This window comes from Serpula lacrymans, assembly GCF_000218685.1.
Source record: "Serpula lacrymans var. lacrymans S7.9 unplaced genomic scaffold SERLAscaffold_3, whole genome shotgun sequence".
Lineage (NCBI taxonomy): Eukaryota > Fungi > Basidiomycota > Agaricomycetes > Boletales > Serpulaceae > Serpula > Serpula lacrymans.
The window spans coordinates 1235002-1254933 of record NW_006763292.1 but is presented as its reverse complement, the minus strand read 5'-3'; the positions used below and the strand labels follow the sequence as shown (position 1 = coordinate 1254933).

Genomic DNA, 19932 nt, shown 5'->3' with positions numbered 1-19932 from the left:
GCTTGGATGTGATAAAGTCCTCGCTTGTGTAACACAGTGAGGATAAGTTCCTCCTTTTTCCAAACTTCACAAGCATTTGACCCTGCTGGAAAAAGTGTTGATAACCCCGTTTTGGACAATTTGTGCACAGAGACAAGTGCTAACGTGAAGTTTGGCACAAGTAAGACATTTGACAGTGCAATATTGTAGTCCTTTTTGCCAACAGTTGCTTGTAGAATTACTGTTCCAATGCCAATGGCATTTACAGAGGATTCATCCCCAAAACTGATTGTCCTTGGAGGATGCAGAACATGGTATGTTCCTGGCTCAAACCAGGAGCAGTGAGGGACCATGTGGGATGTTGCTCCGGAGTCAATGATGATTGTTGTTTTGGTCTTATTGGGTTCCGACACAAGGTAAGCTTGAATGCGTTTAGCAAGGGGCTTGGAAATATGTACATGTTCCAATGCAATATGACTCTGTTCCTCCTTGGAGTCAGATCCAGATGATTGCTCTGCTGTATTTGCCTTTTCCTTCTCTTTTCCTTTATCCTTGTGTCTTTCCTTTCCCTTCTTCCTTTGACCTTTTTCAGCTGACTGAAGTGTTTGACACTCCAAGGTGTTGTGTGATTTAGCTTTGTGGAAGTCACACCACTTCTCCTTGGATTTGAGTGCTGATTTGGAACCTCCAGGGGCCTTCCCTGACTGTCGTGCAACTTCTGCAGTGATCCGGATCTCAACTGCATCAAAGGTAAGTTTATTTTCTTCAATTGTGTTGATTACCGATGACTGAAATATTTGCCATTCAGGAGTGCATGGGAGAGATTGGAGAAGAGCGAAGGCCATGAGTTTGGTATCAACTCCTAGTTTCATTCCGGAGAGGTGTGAATCAATTGTCCGGATTTTCGCAATGTGGTCCTGGATAGGTGATGTCCCATCCCAGGACAATTTGGTGAGTTGCTGGAATGAATAGAAGGCCGAGGCAATGTTGGATGTTTGATGGAGTGAGACAAGTTTATCAAATAACTCCTTGGAGCTGGTGAGGTCTCCAGTCCTCATTAGGAGGTCATCAGAGATGTGGTCCTGGATGATTCCATGTACCTTCTCATCCTTAAGTATCCAGGTGATTTCAGGATCCTCCAAGGAGGTAGGTTTTCCTGGTGAGGGCTTAAGCTCCTCTCCAGTAACAACCCGGAGAACTTTTTCCCGACGTAGCTTTGAGATGATCCGGAGTTTCTATATCTGAAAATTGTTGGGTCCAGTGAGAACTGGACATGTGGATGTATTGTTTGCTGTGGTCATGGTTCCAAAGTTGCTGTTTCAAATAAGAATTATTTCCTGCGTAGCTTTTGCGCACCAGGGCTCATAACGTAATAAAACTATGTGAAACTCAGCCACTGCCCAAGAGGCTATAGAAATGACTGAGGTATTTCTATACTAAACCCCCTACTACTTATAGTCAGAGGTGCTACTTGCTATAGTATAATAACTCCTAGGAGAACAATGGTGACTCCATGGAGAACAATGGCTGCTTCGGCAGAGACCGGGTTTATCCAGTTTTGTCAATGTGCAGGTGTAGTGACAGGTGTAAGTGCAGGAGTTCTGGACAACAGTGTAAAGTTTGATTACGGGAGCGGTGTGTGCTAGAGAGTACAGGATCAGATGCAGGTTCTTGGGGTTCATCAGCAGATGCCGACTCTTGAAGTGCAAGTGGTGGGTCAGACAATTGAAACTCTACAAAACAGGCCAATGTCAATACGGTAAGGATGAAAAGGATATGGACAACTGACGTGTAAGACTACTAAACCCCCCAACCAAGTCAGATCGCCATCTCCGTCAAATAAACACTCTGCCACCAAAAGTAGATCTAAGTTGGGAGCAACATTGATGGCTCCAGCACCTTGAGTTTCCACATCTTCAGCTGCAAAAGGTGCCCCCACATCTGTGATCGCAGATGCTGAAGTCAAGAGAGAGTAATCTAGAGTGGTGATGAGCGAGAGTTTTAGCACCCAAGTGTGATGACATATAGCTCACCATGAGCGGGAATATGGTCCAGGCCAAATATATTAGCAGCTATGACGTGAACAAGTTCCTAATCATAACGGCTGTGAAGTCTTCTAATAACTTCATCGAAATAACCATTGTAGAAACAGGAGCTGGGTATAATGCCAGCATTGCTAAGATCTTGTAGAGAGCCAGGGACTTGAAATGATACATTGTCAGTCTTGTCAATGTTGCCTGTGGATGTTGATGATGATGGATTGGACATGGTGGCGAGTCGAGCACCAATTGAGGCTAAGCAAGTTGATACAAATATGTCTCCTTTGCACTGACCTATCATATCAGCCTATGCATTGGTACAGATTGGATTTTAAAGGGCCAGTGCACCCCAAAAGATGCCAGTGCTAAGAAAAGAACAGAGCAAAAAGAAACAACTCACAGACTTGGTCCTGAAGCCCTCAACCTCAGGTTGAGGTAACACTGCTCCAACCTGAAAATTAGTTATTATGTCTTGATAACATCGAAGGGTAAGAGTCCGGCCCAGATGATTGCAAGATTATTGGAAGCTGGGAAGTTGTGCCAGTGAATAAGGCACAAGGTTAACGATGGACTCGGATGTCCTGACCATGCATACAAGACCGTTGGTAGAAGTAGCATATAAATATACACAACAGCGACCATGACTTTTTAATAGCCCCAGTTTGCAAGCGTCAAATGGCCATGAGGATTAATAGCTGTTATGAGAATGGGTCTTGCATACCCAATGAACTTGAAGAGGGAAACTATTATGCAGCAGGTGATTTTTTATGTACCCTTGACAGCATTCACTGCATCAGAGAATCAGATATAAACCTGAATTTGGAAGCAGCGTGAGTGACAAAGCACGTACTTGGAACAGGGAACAGCCCTTATCAGAAGACCCGAGCTGAAAACAGGATCATGATAGTTCTTTCCAGGAAGCCTTAGAAGCCGCATGTGTTACACACCGGTGCCAAAACCTTTGGCAGCTAGCCTTCAGTTTCTACTTTACAAGTTGATTCTTCCTTTTTGAACATATTGGACCTGTGTAGATAGGACTGAATTAGAATTAATGACAACTCAAACTGCCTTAGTGCGCTGCCAGTGGACTCGGATGGATTAAACAATTATGACTCAGAGTATTAGTATGAGTACATTTATATACCTCTCATTTTGGGGTCCTGTGAGTTTCTCACATATACGTCTGGGTGGGTGGACCTGAAATGCTAGTACAAATAACCCACCCAAATTTCCAAGATTATTAGCTCACCGCACTACATTTGCACTTCAAACTCCATCCTCCTACAATGCCAAAGATAAGCAGTTCACAAACAAAGAGCAACAGCCCACCGGGTTGTCAAAGTCCATGCAAGAATTCTACTAGTACTTGGTCCAGCCTGAGTCCTGTGTCCAGTCCTCATGGCACATTGAGGGGTAAAAGTATAATTGCACCCCCGGTGAGTCATCTTTGAATGTTTTTCGAGAGTATACTTACTTTTTGGTAGGCCATTCCACTTCAGGTGGGAGCAGACGGCGCTTCTGTAGAAAACCTAATGGACTTTGCTGAGGCCGTAGAGAATGAATGTAGTATCGAGCAGTTGTTTATTGAAAGGAGAGCAAGGTGGAGTCACTTGGAGGCTAAGTTGTTTTCCACCCAGCTTCCAGGTGCCTCTCGACGGTGTAGCAAGGTGACAACGCTTGTTCAAGAACTTGGGATGGAGATAAGCATACCTCGTGATTTATTCCTTCAAAATTTTGTGAAGGCCAGTTGAATTCCCCTGCTGGTAAGCATAGTATATTAGTACAACGGTATGATCACTTACTGATCCAGAAACTGGTTGGAATCTTCCAAAGTGGTGTATATTCTACTCTGTCTCCTAAGTATGCAGTTGTCATGGTTGATCATGTGTATATGTGGACTGGGAGGTCTTTTTGTCATCTATGCCTATGTACTTCTGTCTTTTTTATAGTCAAGGTGACGCCCACTCGGTCAAGTTGAAATGTATTCTCCAATCAAGGATTACCTGTCTGTTGAGTGTGAATGGCCCTTGTCGTGGTTTGTGTAGGTTTATCCCCAGGTCACAGTCATGGCTTGTCGGCAACAATGGCCGGTTTGATCTGACCCAAATTGATTCACTGGGTAATTGAAGGCCAATCATGACTGAACTATTGCATTGGATTAGGTGGACATCCAAAATCTAGACGCAACAATCACAGGGACTTTACTCACTACTTTCATACCAAATTCCAGATCAAGTTTCAGTAAATTCGGCTTAGACTCCTGGACATTGCTACTGAGAAACATTTTTAGTTGGTTTTGGCACACCACACTCCCGAAGGTTGGATTTTAGATTGCCCAATTATTCCTGACCGCCGTGATAGCCATCAATATTGCTCACCAGGGACCAGGTACTTGACTTTCGACAATGTTTCTTGCAAGTGAATGCCAAAAGTTGGAAAATCAATGCATTATATAGCAGGCGGTAAAGCAACGGCGAGTACTTTATTTTTTGGATTGTTCTGGTAACACTAGTTCAGCTTATTACTAATAACTAAAGCTTCAATATAACACTCAGAGCATAGTGGCAGTGCGCATCCAGGAATCTGCAATTTAATAATGGCAGCACTGGTAAACCTTCTGTATGTAATCTTAATTAGACCTTTTTAGAACATGCAGGACACAAATGCCGTGCAGTGTGTGATCAATTCTTGAACTCTTACAACTGAAATATATTGTTGATAGTATCCAAGTCACTGCCACGACAGGTTCTCAGATCAACGAGAAGGATCAAGTGCCAAAATGGGATGGTCACGGTCACTCTTAAGCTGGTGTAACTTGAATGTAGTGCTTCGTTGCACCTCTTCACGTTGACCTCGCTGTTTTTTGGCCATTTGTAGTATCCAGCGGGTGTGCTGGCAGGGGTTTAGCTTCAAGGTCAGTTACTTGAACTCACATAGTTGATAACTAAGTCCCAGCAGTACAAATTACACAACAGATCTCCAACATGGAAGGAACAGTTTTATCTGGTAGCACACAGGTGTTCCATCAAGTTTGTACCTGTGGAAGGTCCTTTTTGCACATAGCTGCATTCAGCAAACACCAGAAAATGTGCCTCAAAGGCAAAAAGCGACTCTCTAGTGTACTCTCTAGGGCAAAAGAAGCTTTTCAGCAGAAAAAAAGGCGTACACTAGAGAACAATGATCCATCAAGACAATTTCACAATGATGTTAGCGGGCCTCATATGGACGTGGACTCCAGCAATCAAGAAGGGTTGACTGGAAATTCGGAGGTATGGATTTACCACCTTGTTTTTCCTCAATCAGTGACTAATTCCATTTTCAGTCTCAAACTGCTGCGATGGATCCCAATATGGCTTTTGTTGCAGAGGTAGATGACCGGCCTTTGGCACAGCGTCGATCTCGCAGGCTTGACCGTCGCCTTCCTCAACAATTCAAAGATTTTTTACCAGAACCACTGTCCCCCCTTCCTCCTCATTCCGTCATCACCTCTCCCTTGGAAGACAACAACAAATCTCATGCTAATCAGGCCTCAATGTCGGATTCTGATAGTGCCCTTTTATCTGACTCAACCCCCAGTTCTTGTCCCCAGTCTTTTGGTGCGCAACTTATTCATCTGTTCCGTACACCACCGAATACATTTAATCTCATCTGTCAATATTGTGGTGTCAGCCTACCGTCCCACGACCCAGACAATCCAGGCTCCTGTGACGAGACTCGAGTATCGCAAATGTCTCGACACACTACACAGCCCAACAATGAGCGGCCTTTCAGTCCTTATCCGAACAAAAATTTGTTCCTCCTAGGCAACTGGTATTGGAATGATGGCGTCCAAAAGTTGTAAGAAAGCTTTAAAAGGCTTCTCGATATTGTAGGAAGTCCAGACTTTCAACCTGAAGATGTTTGCAATGTTAACTGGCGTAATATTAACAAGAAACTTGGGACAACTGACCTTGACAGGGATGAGAGTTGGCTAGAGGAAGATGCTGGATGGCAGAAGACTCCAGTAACTATCACTGTTCCCTTCCATACCAGGTCTCAAAATCCCGGGCCCTGCGAACGTCGTGTAGTGGACTTGTATCACCGCTCTCTTGTGTCCTTGATCCGTGAAAAGCTTGCGAACCCACAGGATGATCGTCATTTTCACCACGAGCCGTACCAACTATTGTGGTGTCCACCTCATCAGTCTGGCGAAAGCCATGTATACGGTGAGCTATACACCTCGGATGCATTTTTAGAGGCCCATAAAGATCCGCAAAATTCACCTCCAGAGCCTAGCTGCAGCTTGCCACGTGTTGTCGCAGCACTTATGCTATGGTTGGATGCTACACATTTAACCTCCTTTGGCAACTCAAAGCTATGGCCTCTCCACGTGTATTTTGGTAATGAATCAAAGTATCGGCACTCCAAGCCTTCATGTAATCTCTGCAATCATGCAGCCTACTTCGAGAGGGTTTGTTTGTCCTATGCAGTCTTCTGTGACATGGTTACTGATACTCGCCATCTGTTCTTAGCTGCCTGATGAATTCAAAGATTTTGCCACCAAACATGTGGGCAACAAGCTGAGCGACGCCTTTTTTACACATTGTCACCGTGAGCTATTTCATGCTCAATGGAATGTTCTTCTTGATGAAGAATTTTTTGAAGCATACAAACATGGTATTGTCATCATGTGTTGTGATGGGGTGTTGCGATGTTTCTATCCACGCATCTTCACATACTCTGCAGACTATCCAGAGAAGTACAGTTTTACACCTTCTTCCTTAACAGATAACTAATTGTTTATTGGGCTACAGGATTCTGATCGCAAGCATAAGGAATCTTGGCTGTTGTCCATGCCCCCGTTGTTTGGTCTCCATGGTTGATGTTCCCAATGTTGGGTCAGAAGAAGACATGCAAGGGCAAACACTGTTAGCACACGTGGACAATAGTGAACAATGTTCTAAAGTCATCACAACTCAAAAAATGATCTATGAACAAAACTATGTTGGCATATCCTGTTTATGATACACTCACATCCTATCATTTTATCCTTTTATTTCTTCATTTCCATACACCATTCTTTCATCTCTACTTGACCGCTTTTCCACTACATTACATAAGCTCAAAACTTTCCCACACTTATTCCAAAAACTCGTAGCACTCTGCCTTACACAAACCTCAGTCTCTTGATTATAAGACTGAGGTATGTCTGGTTATTTTACAGTTTACTTTATATCATCATACTCACTTTACACTATTAGAAATACTCTCTTATAGGTATATTATCCTTCAATATGAGTCTCTTGATTATAAGACTGAGAAATACTCTCTTTTAGTCTTCTCATAGCCTAACAAACTATGCAGTTACTAGCGTCAGAGTCAATGATATCCTGAAGCCCGAGTCCAGGGTACCTACTCTAGTAAGTTTACCAGTTCCTTGAACATGTACATTTACTGATTGCGGTATGCCATATTCAGAATGCATTCTCAAACAAGCTTGGTCCATTTGGGTTCAATGTGTATTCCATTCTTGTTGTTGACCTCATGCACGAGTTCGAACTTGGGGTATGGAAATCCATTTTCATACATCTGCTAAAGATCCTTGAATGTGTGAATACTTGCCCCGTCGATACATTGGATATGCGGTATGTGTTGTGCAGCTTTTCTATATTGTGACTATTGGCCGTAAAATGTCGGATTGTATCCTCTCTGAAAGTAGGGACTTGACGATAACTAGAAAGTAACTCTGAGATGAAAAAGATGGCGGCTCACAATTTTGAGGATTTTTTGCAGGTATGCATACTTGTATTTGACTTACAAATGCAATCTAACAATATGTAGTGCGCAATCCCTGTGTTTGAAGGCCTACTACCAGAGCCATATAACACAGTAATCCTTCATTTGCTGTTTTGTCTTGTTCACTGGCATTCTCTTGCCAAATTACGGATGTATACTGACTACACGATCACCATTCTAGAAAAAGCAACCAAAGTCTTTGGGGAGGGACTACGCAAGTTTGCCAGTGAAACATGCCCTGCATTCTGCACTCGAGAACTTCAGCGAGAAGCTAATGCTCAACAGTGCCGCCAGATCCAGGAAGCATCAAATAACAAATCTTCCAATGCTGCAACCGCCAGCAATGCTGTCCCAGATACTAGATGTCGGCCCAAAACTTTCAACCTACGAACTTACAAACTTCATGCCCTTGGAGATTACCCTGCTCAAATCCGGCGTTTTGGCACTACAAATGTGTACTCTACAGAGCCAGTAAGTACATACCCTACTACTTTCTTATGCTTCTTACAATATCCTATTAAATCAGGGTGAATTAGAACATTGCATGGGGAAGTCTTGATATACCAGGACTAGTTGAGTATATCAAACAACTCACAAGTATAGAACGACGGCAAGCCCACCTATGCCTACTATATTAAAAAAAGTATTGTGCAACCGCAACTGACAACCTTCAGGAAGCAAACAATGTTAGGCCGAGTGATCACCATTTTATCGGCAAGTCTTAGAATACTCCAGAGCACGTAGGCAAGTTGGTAAATAAATATGCAAATCCTGCTGGCAAGGTGATGGCATTTTGTGAAGCCCTTGATACACTGAAACTAATGTTATCCATCGAGCAGGATTTCATCTTGAAGTTAAAGGCACATCTCTTTTAACGCACTCACATCCCAGCAGTACCTTCATTTACAACAGCAAACCTTCAGTCTGGCATGGTGGACACCTCTATATCGGCCGATCTGCTCCGATATAGTGCCAGCACAATGCTGGGGCATATTGTCTTCAAGAATGACCGTATAAACAACCATAAGATCCTCCGCATCAACTACACGACCTACAACATTCAGCAAGCCCAAGACGTAATCAATCCTCAAACAAACTATTGCAATATTATGTTGCTGGCTTACCCCGACTCTAGCTCATCATCAGCACACCCCTTTTTGTATGCTCAAGTCATAGGGATCTACCATGCAAATGTAATTTCCATTGATTCTACCAACATTGACTATCGACCCAGACGGATAGAATTTTTATGGGTGAGGTGGTATGAGCTTCAAGCTTGTGAGCCCCATCAACTTGCTACATTGTGCTTTGTTCCTATGGCCGACAATGATGTGTTTGGCTTTGTTGATCCCACCGATGTGCTTCGTGCTTGTCATCTTATCCCTGCCTTTGCCAGGGACAAATCATGCCCGGATGGTGTTGGTTTGTCAAGATGCGCGCGAGATGGTCAAGACTCAAAATTATATTATATCAACAGGTATGTCTGTAACTACTTTTATTTAATCAGTCAATTAAGTAATGGTTAGGTTTGTTGATCACGACATGGCAATGCAATATCACTAGGGTCTTGCCGTTGGACACATTTACACTCAGGGTATTTTTATCCGGTCATCACAGGCTACTGACATGCCGGGCATGGAATGTCATCCACATACTCAGAGCACCTCCACGTATCATTCACAGGATTGTGTCAGTGATGTTGGGACAAATTTACATTCATCTCACTCCAATCAAACACACAGCCCTCCTAAAACCTGTTTCAATGATTCTGGCATGGCTGACAAAAATATTGATGATGAGGATCCAGAACTGAGCTTAGCAAATTGCAAAAGGGAAGGTTGGGACTTGGACGACTTGAACGATACAGCAGCAGGGGAGGATGCTGAAGACAATATGCTGGCACATGATTTGGAGATGTTTGAGATGTATGGAAAGGAGGAATCACCGGAGTTTGACGTGGACTAATAGGTAAGTCAGGGTGGACAGCTGCACACTTAAAATCCTTTTCTCCTGTAGTTCGAGTATGACCGCTCAAGTTGTTATGCAACACCTACAAGTTGGCGGACGATATACCTTACAAATACAATGAACAGGTGCCCTACTCGATGTAATCTCCCTCTGCATGCTATACCGGACTTGTCCTATCACAGTTATCCCATTTTTCTTATCACATACCGGTTTCATCCATGATATTTCTTACAGCACAACAAGACTCAGGCAGCATGAAGAAATGTCACAAGTTTGAATATGCTAATCATCCCCTCTTTGCTCTGGTTTAGGTGTCCCAAACCCCTCTGCAAGCGCTAGCTAGTAAGATAGATTATTTGCTCTTTCTTCTATCTCTGCTAACTGTTCGGCCTTCACAGCTGGCTGATCCTCAAGGATGGAGATCAGCGTATTTGTTCCTGCATTGCTGGATTCAAGCACATGGGTGTGACGTGAGTTGTGCCCACAACTATTGCTACCTAATTGTTGAATATCTGATTAATAGTTGCACCTTACGTCTCAATCCATGGACAGCTTACCTGTTTAACCCATGGCTTTCTTTACTCCAAGTTTCATCTTTAGACATAATTCCTGGTCATCTTCACCATGAAGTGACTCGTGATTGGTGTGGATTGAAGAGCGTGAAGACACGGGTTCAGCACTGTGATTGCAATTAGACTCTTGTTCTGCTGCAATACTCATCCTATCCACTTCTCCGGCTTTCAATTTGACTCTGAACTTTACTCTACAGTTTCTATCATGTTCAAGGCAGCCCAACAAACTGGCATAATTTGTGAGTAATTGAATCCATATCCATTAATAACTACACATCTTGAAACTCACTGCAATGATATCTTTGGTGTATCCCTTCCAGGCCGCAAAACTAGTAAGATGTTTGATCTTGTACCTGGGGTGGAGATGTGTCTTTGATTCTGTGTCCTTGTCATATTCCTGCCAGCGAGTTTTTGTTTCACCAAAATGCAAAAGGTGATAGGGTTAGTAAGTGCCAGTTGTAATTGGCTTAAACAAACTTGAACTTACAAAGAAGAGCAGCTACAGCACAACTGATAATGTTCAAGTAAGTGCCAGCTCCAAGTCTTTTTAAACCTGTCTTCAAGCTTGACCGGACATTATCATGATATTCAAGGTCAGCTCAGGCTGAGGTTTTTAGGTGGTTGGACTAACTGCGCATTACGGTAAGAATATGGAATATCCTGTGTTCTACTTCCAGAATTGACCAGTTTCCTTTTGCAGGAGCCAAGTAACAGGCCTTTCTCGGGTCCCCGAATTCACAAGTATCATTTTCAAGCACAGCCCAGACCTTCAAGATAATAGTATGACTAACTGATATTCACATTACATCATCATATTTGTAACCAATTCTGTCATCTACATATGGTGATTTTTACTGCTTTGGTCAAGATCTTCTGTCGATATCTCCAATAATCCTTTTTGAAAATACAGCCTGCAATTGCCAGCTAGGGCCCAGGACATCTGCTCTCCGTCATGTTGGCGGCTAGAGCTAACCATGCCCTTAACACGGCGACTTTGACTATTCTGGTCAAATTTCCAAATCAAACAACTCAACAGGAATCTATCAAGCTCAAATTGTAATTGCTAGTATGCAGCCTCAATTTCTCAAACTGGATAGCTTCGGATGGTTTCAGATTTGGTATGTTTTGTATTGTGTGGTTTGAAGTATATCATATATATTCTATGGGACTTGTGAACCTAGCAGCCCAGTGCTACTTTGAACACTGCTGCGTTTTGGCATACTACTACTCATATTTTACCCATTCAGTCTCTTTACTAACCTCGTCTTCTTAGTGTGATACAATATCTGATGGGGAGAGTGAAGTGGACCAACCAAGCTCTTTGAGTCGCACATCTTGGACGAATACTACTACTCAAAAATGCAGCAGGCGACTGAGCACATTGGAATTGGATCCTCAAAAAAAAGTGTGCGTAAATCATATAGGAATTTCTGTAAAAGTCCTCACCTTATACTTTAGGGCTACGCAGGATCCTCTGATACACCATGGACATCATTTTGGGAGGACAATACATGCATTTTGTAATGTGCAGAGCCTTATTGAAAATGCCATTGAAAGGATCGCATCAGATGAACCTGACGAGAACTTAACTGCAGAGTAAGTTAAACTTGTCAAGCTCAGTCCTTTGGATTGATTCACATTCACTTTGCAGAGACAGGGCGGAACAGCGTATATTCAAAGGATTGTTGAAGCTTGTTCCAAGCCTGGAGAGGCGTCTGATGGCTACGGAAACTACAGAAGAAGATATCATTGTGATTGCAGATATGGTACATCGTATCTTATTAGTATCTAAAACAACAACTACCTCATCATATTTTTATACAGATCCAGAAAGGCGCAAATGGGGCCAGGTCTGATGACACCAAAGGTCTCAAGTCTGCTGTAATTGACTGGATTACCCCCAAAGGACAGACTCTTTCACCTCACATACATCGCAATGTAAAAGCAAACCATGAACGAACCGGGTTTCTCCTTTGTCCTGCAGGATTGGATTGGTCTGATGAAAAGTAAGACCTGCTGGTCTATTAGTAACTAGTTAATTTGACCTCACAGATTTTCTAGCACCAAGACAAAATTAATGACTGGGCAGATTCAAGTTCTGGGTGACCAGTGGCCTATTATGCTTTATGCAAACTACTCTTACAACGCAGAAGACTCCTGGAATGGCTTGCTCAGAAGCAGTCTTCTTGTCAATGTGAATTGATGCCGATAATCTACTGTAAAATACACCAATATAAACAAAATCACACAGGCTTTCAAACACATATTCACATCATGTTCTGGAAACGCACGTATACACGGTATGCGTTCGGTCACCAAGGCTTCAATTGCCTATGTTGTAACTCAAGTAGGCAGTGCTGTTTCTCCATTCAAACCATGTGCTCATTACATACTGCACAGGTTCGTTTTGCGCTCACTTTGAGCGTTCTTTTGCACTGATCTAGTCACCAACTCCGAACGGTTCTACAACAGTATCCTTGTCTTGCTGGAATATCCCAAAGAGAAGGAAGAAGTCGATCAACTGTTGGCGTGGTGGAACAGGTATTCCGAGTTCTGCTTTCTTACAAGTATCGCTTTAGTGACTCAAACTTTTCCTTAGGCAAATTTTCCCGGTCTATGCAACTCCCGAATGTTTGGCATCCAAGGACAGCGCGTTGGCAAGGATTAGAGAAAGGTGGGAAGCTTTGAAGAGGTCTCAAAATGGAGAGGGATCTCATACCACATTTGATTGACTTGCATCTGCCTGTATATATGGATTAGATTTGATAATTGTATCGCCGCTGTGATATTTCTGCTCAAATGTTTCTACTAGTAAGATTGCTATTGACAGTGTAAAATTTTCGGAAGACACAGATCATGCAGTTACAGCTCAACTCCACCAACAACAGCCTGATTGCTGCTGATATTCAAGACTAGTATAAATCTTTCGGACCACACGAATTATGCGGCTACGTCTCGACTCCACCGATACCAGCCTAATACTCAAGACTACATATGTGATTATGGCACAAATTTTCTGATGTGTAAAGTCCCTCATAGATTATAAAGGTAAACAAGAGTTAGATATATCATATTTATATTTTCAGATGACAACAGGCTGTGAAACATCATCAGAAGTATGCACTAGCAAAGACTCATATACTTCCCCATACAATATAAAAGATGACCTGTGCAAAACGGAAAGATACCAAAGCTATATATGTCATATCCTGAGCGGTACTTACAATACCAATAATAATGGTAGACTTGCAAAATTTCATAAAGCCAGCCATCAATTGTATAGACTTATCAAACATGTTATCATAATGATAGATTAGTTTGACATGTTTGTTGTCCATTATAATGCACAGTAAGCGATTAGAAATGTTTGTCGAAACTTCACCGATTTCCTGATGTAAGCCCGAGCTGGGCTGAGCTGAGTCAACCATGTAGCTGAGATTGGCAGCTCAACTAGCCTTTTTTACTGAGGGTCACGAGTCTAATAGGAGACTAACTTTCACCTGACTTCAGGAATATTACCTGACTTTCACACGACTTTAGCCGACTTTTTCTTTTTACTTAGAGTGATCATGTGACGTTAGTGGTGTGCGCACCTCAGTGACGCAATCCACGTACTCTCTGACTTGACAAAAGCATATTCTGTGTGACTTCCTGATAAACGTTTCATTTTCATTCTGGGGCATACTAGTTTATTATAAACTACTCTGGTTCTAGTTGTAGCATGTCACACTTAGTGAGTGATGCTCTACTACCCCTCACTATCATACAATAATATCCCTGCAACTCAGGACGAAAGCGATGCGATCTCTGCGCTGACTGGTTTTTCCTTGGATCATATTCTCTCTGGCTTATCTCTTCCGGGTGGAACTGGACTATCAAATCAGTTGGGGATTTCTGGTATTCCTTCCTTGAGCTCTAGTCAGATCTACAACGAGAAATGGGATGATGATGCCGTGGGTGTCGGTCAGGGTGAGGACTGGGAGGACGAAGTCGACAAAGAAATGGAGGGAGAGGTTTCTGACGAGTCACCAGTCAAACTGGAAGCTCAGTCTCCTGTCGGAATTCGTCGCAAGCAGAAGCGTACACGAATTGTCAAACGCCTTGTGGAAAGACCAAAGACCGTCTACGAGAGATTCCCAGCTTTCGAAAAGGATAAGGTATTGGATTTCTCTGAGTTGTTCAAAGGCTATACTGGTAGGAAATCGCGTTTAGGAAAGAAACCGGTGCATGGTGAGCAAGCAATATTTTGACTAGTAGATGGTAAATGTGGATGGTACAACAGTCGAAACGGTTTATCCGAAGAAGCGAGATCCGCAGAAAGGCTTTCTGGACGCTGTGTTGGCGATACCAGACGTCGAGTTGAAAACAAGCGAGTAGAGGCAGTAGTATCATCTGGGAGTGTCGAACAAGATTTACTATTGGCATTAGAAGTAAGTGCTTTTGAAAGAATCAAGTGGTGAATTCTCAAGCGCTGTCAATAACAGGAGCGCGAAAAATCTGATGTGCCTGTCAACCTACCCCTCCATGATCGAGCTTTCGACCTCGTTATTATTTCAAACTGGGAGGACCAGATTATATACGAACCAGAAACCCACTTAACCCATGCGCCCTCCAGTGGCACAAGTTTAAGTATGCCCGTCAATAAGGTACTGGAATCTGGTGCGTGGACACAAAGCATAATATGGGGTCCCGGAACTCTATATCGAGACTTTACGCAACTCGAATTCAATCATGAAGATGATGTCGTGCCAGAGGAGCGACCTCATGGTAAGTATCCCTTTTCTTTATTAATATGCGATTTATAATCTTGTGTAGTCGAGACCGTTCGGCCCAGAAAGCGTCTTAGGACCGATGTTGGTATCACTCGGGACAAATTCAATCTTTCCAACGATCAATTCTATGAAGTTGCGAAAGAAGGAGGGCGTCATCGCGTGCGCCAAACATTTGGACAACTCGTTGTGGAGCATGCATATCCGTCGCAGAAGCTACAATTACCATTTGTAAGCTTCTTGAATACTTGACCTTACGCTTATTGTTGATTTGAGTTTATTCAAGTATAAAACTCGGCTCTCAAAGCAGGAGGCGCGTTCCTTTCATCGCCCTGCTTTGCAATTCCCGACAAATATCGAACTACGGTTCAGTAAGGTGCGCACAGCGAAAAAAAAGAAAGACAAAGCAGGCCGCAAAGTTGGCAAAGGTGGCAATATCGGTGAAGGTCTCCGCAAAACAAGTGACTTAAGTCTCAAGGATACGAGTAATTTTGTCCTATGGGAATATTCAGTGTGTGAAGTCACCTTCTGTACAACTATTTTTGCTTATAATTACGCTAGGAAGAACACCCTCCCATCATTCCAAACTTTGGCATGGGTAGTGCTCTGGTCAATTACTATCGAAAGAAGGATGACAAGGATGATTATATGCCCAAGGTATGGAGTTTGTCATTTCTTGTTCACAGACTAGCTTAGGGATCACTGTATAGCTAGACCTCGGTGTTCCATTTGTCCTAGAGCCTCAGGACGAGTCACCGTTTATGAAATTTGGATACGTCTATCCTGGGCAAACGTTCCCAGCATTATACAATAATCTAGTCCGTGCTCCGCTCTTTCGTCATAAGGCCTATCCGACCGACTTCCTTATTGTGAGGTCAGAGGGAATGTCCTTCTGTACAGAGTATCTCTGCTAATATCATGTACAGGAGTGCCATCAAGGGTGAAACAAGATACTTCATACGAGAGATCAAGAATCTCTTCGTTATTGGTCAAACATACCCTGTCACCGAAGTTCCCGGACCACACTCTAGGAAGATCACAAATACTATTAAACATCGGTTGCAGATTATTGCTTATAAACTATTGAAGAAAAGTACGGAAGAGCGTCTCAAGATATCGCGATTGATGAAGTATTTCCCCGATCAAAACGAACTGCAGATGAGGCAGCGTCTGAAAGAATTCATGGAGTATCATAGGCGTGGACCCCATCAAGGCTTTTGGCGTCTAAAATCTGGCTGGACCATACCATCAGATGCAGACATGTTAAAGTCGGTAACCCCCGAGCAGGTGGTTTTGACTGAAAGTATGCAGGTCGGACAACGCCATTTGCAGGATGCAGGCTACAGCCAAACTGCAGATGCTGCCGACGGAGAGGACGAAACGAAGCTTTCAGTAGAGCAACAACTAGCTCCTTGGATAACAACTAAAAATTTCTTATTTGCAACGCAAGCCAAGGCTATGCTCCGACTTCACGGAGAGGGGGACCCCACGGGACGCGGCGAGGCCTTCAGTTTCATTCGCATATCCATGAAGGATATTTTTGTGAAGGCAGGAGAGGACTATGAACAAAAATTAGGTATGTACCGTTCTACATCTTTCGATGATAACTCAATCAAAAATCCTCGAAAAGCTGAAGCGGAGAATCGCCCAAAGTCTGCTCATCGGTATAATGTCGCTGAGCAACAACAGATATATAAATCAGAGATCGAACGGATATGGAAGGCTCAGTTTGATTCATTGAGTCGGAAAGATGAGCCTGAATTGACAGCAGAGGACGAGAGGAGAGACCGTGAAAGTCGTGATACGAAGAAGCCGTTGCATCGTCAAAACTCGATAAGGACGGAAAACTTGCCGTATTCTCCAGCCATGTCCCCAATGGCTGCAGGACCGCCATTGTCCCCAGCTTTCAGCCGTGGATCTTCACTGGAGAGGGATCGGGAGATGAGTATGGGTCCAGATGGAAACCGGAGGGTTCTAAGGATTAAGCGCAAGGTGCGTTCTAATCGCGATGTTCAAAAAATGTAGCTCCTTTCATTGACAGTGGTTACCGCGGATATAGGTCGACGATGAATGGCAGATGGAAATCATCCGCGAGCCTGCTGTCATACGTGCGTACATTCGTGCACGACAGAATCTTGAAGAGGAAGCTACGCTCGCAGACAGCCTTGCTCCAACAGGTGATGCTGACAAGGACAAACGCGCTAAGAAAAGGCACGTTTTTTAATGATTCCATGATTCACACTCGATGTCAAAATTCTGACTCTTGTCATTTCCTTGTTCTTTTGTTTTTTCTTCTCTAGATTGGAAGAGGAAATTGCGCGGATGAAGAAGAACCAAGAACGACGTTTGCATCGTAAGAACGCAAAGATCGTAAAAGAGGGAGGGACACCAATGCAGCTTAATCGCCCACTCAAACCGGATACGACGGTATTTAATTTTTTTGGGGGCCCTGACTACAGCATGTTAATAAGACTCCTGTCTAAATGCAGAGACGCTGCGGACATTGTGGCCAAATGGGGCACATGAGTATGTCACGCCCACCTTTGTCTTCCCTCAGTGCTAACGGTTTTTTTTTGTTTTCGCAATGTTGCAGAGACTAACCGCAAATGCCCTCGCTGGGCTGAATTCAACAGCGGCACGCCTCCCGTCCCCGCGACTCCGGCATCAGCGACAAGTCCACCCCCTGTTACTCCCAGTCTTCCCAACTTGGGATTTGCAAGAGGGTCCCAAAGCGCATCGTTTGGATTTGCAGCTGCCATACCTTCCCCTCTTGTGACGAGCCCTCCAGTGTCCGCCATGGAAGGTGTGGATGGCGTGCCTGCGACGCCATCAGGTTCTGCTCCAAAAATAAAGCTGATGCTGAAGAGAAATTAAAGAAGTTATTGGAGCACTCGTGCATTTTATAACCTTGTATCATTGCTTTTTCTGATCGCATTATTGTAACAACATCAATGGGAACTGGTGGAATATAATAAAAGCTAGTACATGGTGTTATCTAGTGTAAGTCGAAGTGGAGTGTCGATCGAGACTGGGGGGCGCTGGGAGAGGGTTGAGGAAAAGCAACACACAGATACGTCCATGAAACTCAAAAACAGAAGACGTCTCCCTAAGCAGCGGCCATCTTAACATCTCGGGGGATGGAAGCCATCTCCTCAACTTTGGTCCGCACCGTGGGTGGAGGCGACCCATACCACTTCTTATAATCCTGATTGATCATAACGAGCAAATTCCTAATAAGCTCTGCATGCTTCCTCCGCTCTTCCGGCGACACCCTCTCCTTATTCGCGAGCCGGTCCAACTCGATCTTGCCCACCTTCTTCGCAAGCTCATCGCTCTCTGGCGACGCCGCCATCGCGCGCAAGCTAGGCAAGACCGGAGACGAGTGCGCAGAGCTTGGTGTCGTCTCACGTGATGAGGATAGCGTCGATGGGGATCTCGGAACGGTTGCGATTACGGGAGACGGCGATCGGTACATCTCCTTCAGGGAAGGAAGCGTGCACCGTCTAGTATCGAATTTGAGAGAAGGCAGTTTCAGATCTGAATCTTCGGGATTGAGCAGGGGATACATCGACCCTCGATTGCCTCCCGGCGACAACGTTGATGACGACGCGGAGGTAGAGGTAATGGAGATGAGCTTCGCTGGAGGGCCCCGGTGCGGAAATTTGGTCACTTGCGGTTCGAGCGTCGGACGCGTGGCACCGGAGTTTCCCAAGGGAATGATTGTGCGCATCGCTTTGTTTGAAAAATCTCGGGCTTCGAGCTGTACGGGGGGCGGTGCGCCGGGAGGTGGGCGTACCATGTCCCAGTGAGGGTAAGAATCTTCGAGTGAAGAATGATGAGGGGGCGTTGCATTCGAAGGCGTCGAGTTCGGAGAATACGGCGATGTCGGATCCAAGGGAGGCGTTGGATGGAAGTGATTGTGCGGCGAGGTATAGTGAGAGGAGGTGAAGGGTGTAGACCGGGGATGGACGATGTGGTTGTAATCGTGAGAGCTCATCCTCTGTTGCTCATGCAAAAAGTCGCTCGGGTAGGGAGGTTTAGGCGCCGAGTCGTGGATGGGGGGGTATATGGAGGCGTGCTGGCTTAACTGGACGGAAGGATGCGTAGAGCGGGTGACAGAAGGAGGGGACGGGTAAGCGTTTGCGGCGTACTGATGAGAAGGCGTTGGGCCCTGAGAATACGTAGAGTCGTGCGCGTAGGGGGTCCCTGGGCCGGGGAGACCTGGCATGCCCGTCAAACCCAACTGCTCGAGACTGGCGGCATCAAAGTAAGATTGAGGGGAGAAGCGGGCGGAGTTTTCCTGTGACTGCTGCTGCTGTTGCTGCGGGTGCCGCTGACTGGAATCAGTGACATCTCGGCCCAAGGTGATGAGAAAGTCGTTTACGGCAGCAAGTTCCTCGGGTGTACGCACGTCAAAGTGGACGGAACGGGGGTTGAAGCCGTCTTCGTAATTGGAAACATCGTAAGCGTAGATGTTGTTGAGACGCTCTGCCATGTCTGGGAGAAACACCTGATGAGAGGGAGCAGATGTTAAAAGGGGGACTACGTACAGGGATCATAGGAAGGATTGACCTTCCGCTTCTTCATATCAGAGAAAAAATCGTCTACGGAATACTCAAAAGAACGCTTTGTGCATGTAGAGGGAGAAAGGGCGGGCGATGGGTCAGACTTGATTACATCCCAGGAGGGAACTTGGTTGTGGAGGAAAAGCTCGTAAGCGGATGCGGGAGTTTTGTGGACGGCGGAGTGTTCGAGGTCAGGTGATGGGGTGGGCAGGAGGGCATAGTGGGAGGCTAGACTACAATTAATAGAAAGTAGAGCATGAGTGGA

At 44.5% G+C, this 19932-nt stretch overlaps 4 protein-coding genes across 4 annotated transcripts; all 4 read left to right on the top strand.

Moving 5' to 3' along the window:
• Positions 1-3228: 3228 nt before the first annotated feature.
• Positions 3229-4014, top strand: SERLADRAFT_458739 (uncharacterized protein; the record flags this gene model as incomplete). The annotated part of the gene is made up of 3 exons (XM_007314484.1): positions 3229-3454; positions 3503-3781; positions 3852-4014. 2 exons carry the CDS (start codon positions 3305-3307, stop codon positions 3767-3769), a joined length of 417 nt encoding a protein of 138 aa, XP_007314546.1.
• Positions 4015-4614: 600 nt separating this feature from the next.
• On the top strand, positions 4615-13065 carry SERLADRAFT_413311 (uncharacterized protein; the record flags this gene model as incomplete). The annotated part of the gene is made up of 29 exons (XM_007314483.1): positions 4615-4637; positions 4741-4811; positions 4896-4932; positions 4994-5287; positions 5341-5614; positions 5891-6468; positions 6530-6756; positions 7405-7417; positions 7476-7642; positions 7739-7790; positions 7839-8264; positions 8330-8390; positions 8706-9270; positions 9357-9482; positions 9536-9718; positions 10160-10231; positions 10531-10572; positions 10738-10778; positions 10927-10975; positions 11034-11113; positions 11370-11451; positions 11638-11740; positions 11865-11929; positions 11985-12099; positions 12158-12339; positions 12395-12527; positions 12585-12633; positions 12778-12874; positions 12933-13065. The coding sequence occupies 28 exons, from the start codon at positions 4798-4800 to the stop codon at positions 13063-13065; spliced, it is 4260 nt and encodes a 1419-aa protein (XP_007314545.1).
• A 904-nt stretch (positions 13066-13969) lies between these two features.
• Positions 13970-15502, top strand: SERLADRAFT_458734 (uncharacterized protein; the record flags this gene model as incomplete). Its single annotated transcript, XM_007314482.1, has 6 exons — positions 13970-14066; positions 14122-14563; positions 14616-14763; positions 14818-15100; positions 15149-15333; positions 15389-15502. 3 exons carry the CDS (start codon positions 14055-14057, stop codon positions 14708-14710), a joined length of 549 nt encoding a protein of 182 aa, XP_007314544.1.
• Positions 15503-16187: 685 nt separating this feature from the next.
• SERLADRAFT_458732 (uncharacterized protein) lies at positions 16188-19455 on the top strand (the record flags this gene model as incomplete). Its single annotated transcript, XM_007314481.1, has 6 exons — positions 16188-16678; positions 16733-17094; positions 17162-17313; positions 17403-17529; positions 17592-17628; positions 17696-19455. The coding sequence occupies 6 exons, from the start codon at positions 16228-16230 to the stop codon at positions 17974-17976; spliced, it is 1410 nt and encodes a 469-aa protein (XP_007314543.1).
• Positions 19456-19932: the final 477 nt, after the last annotated feature.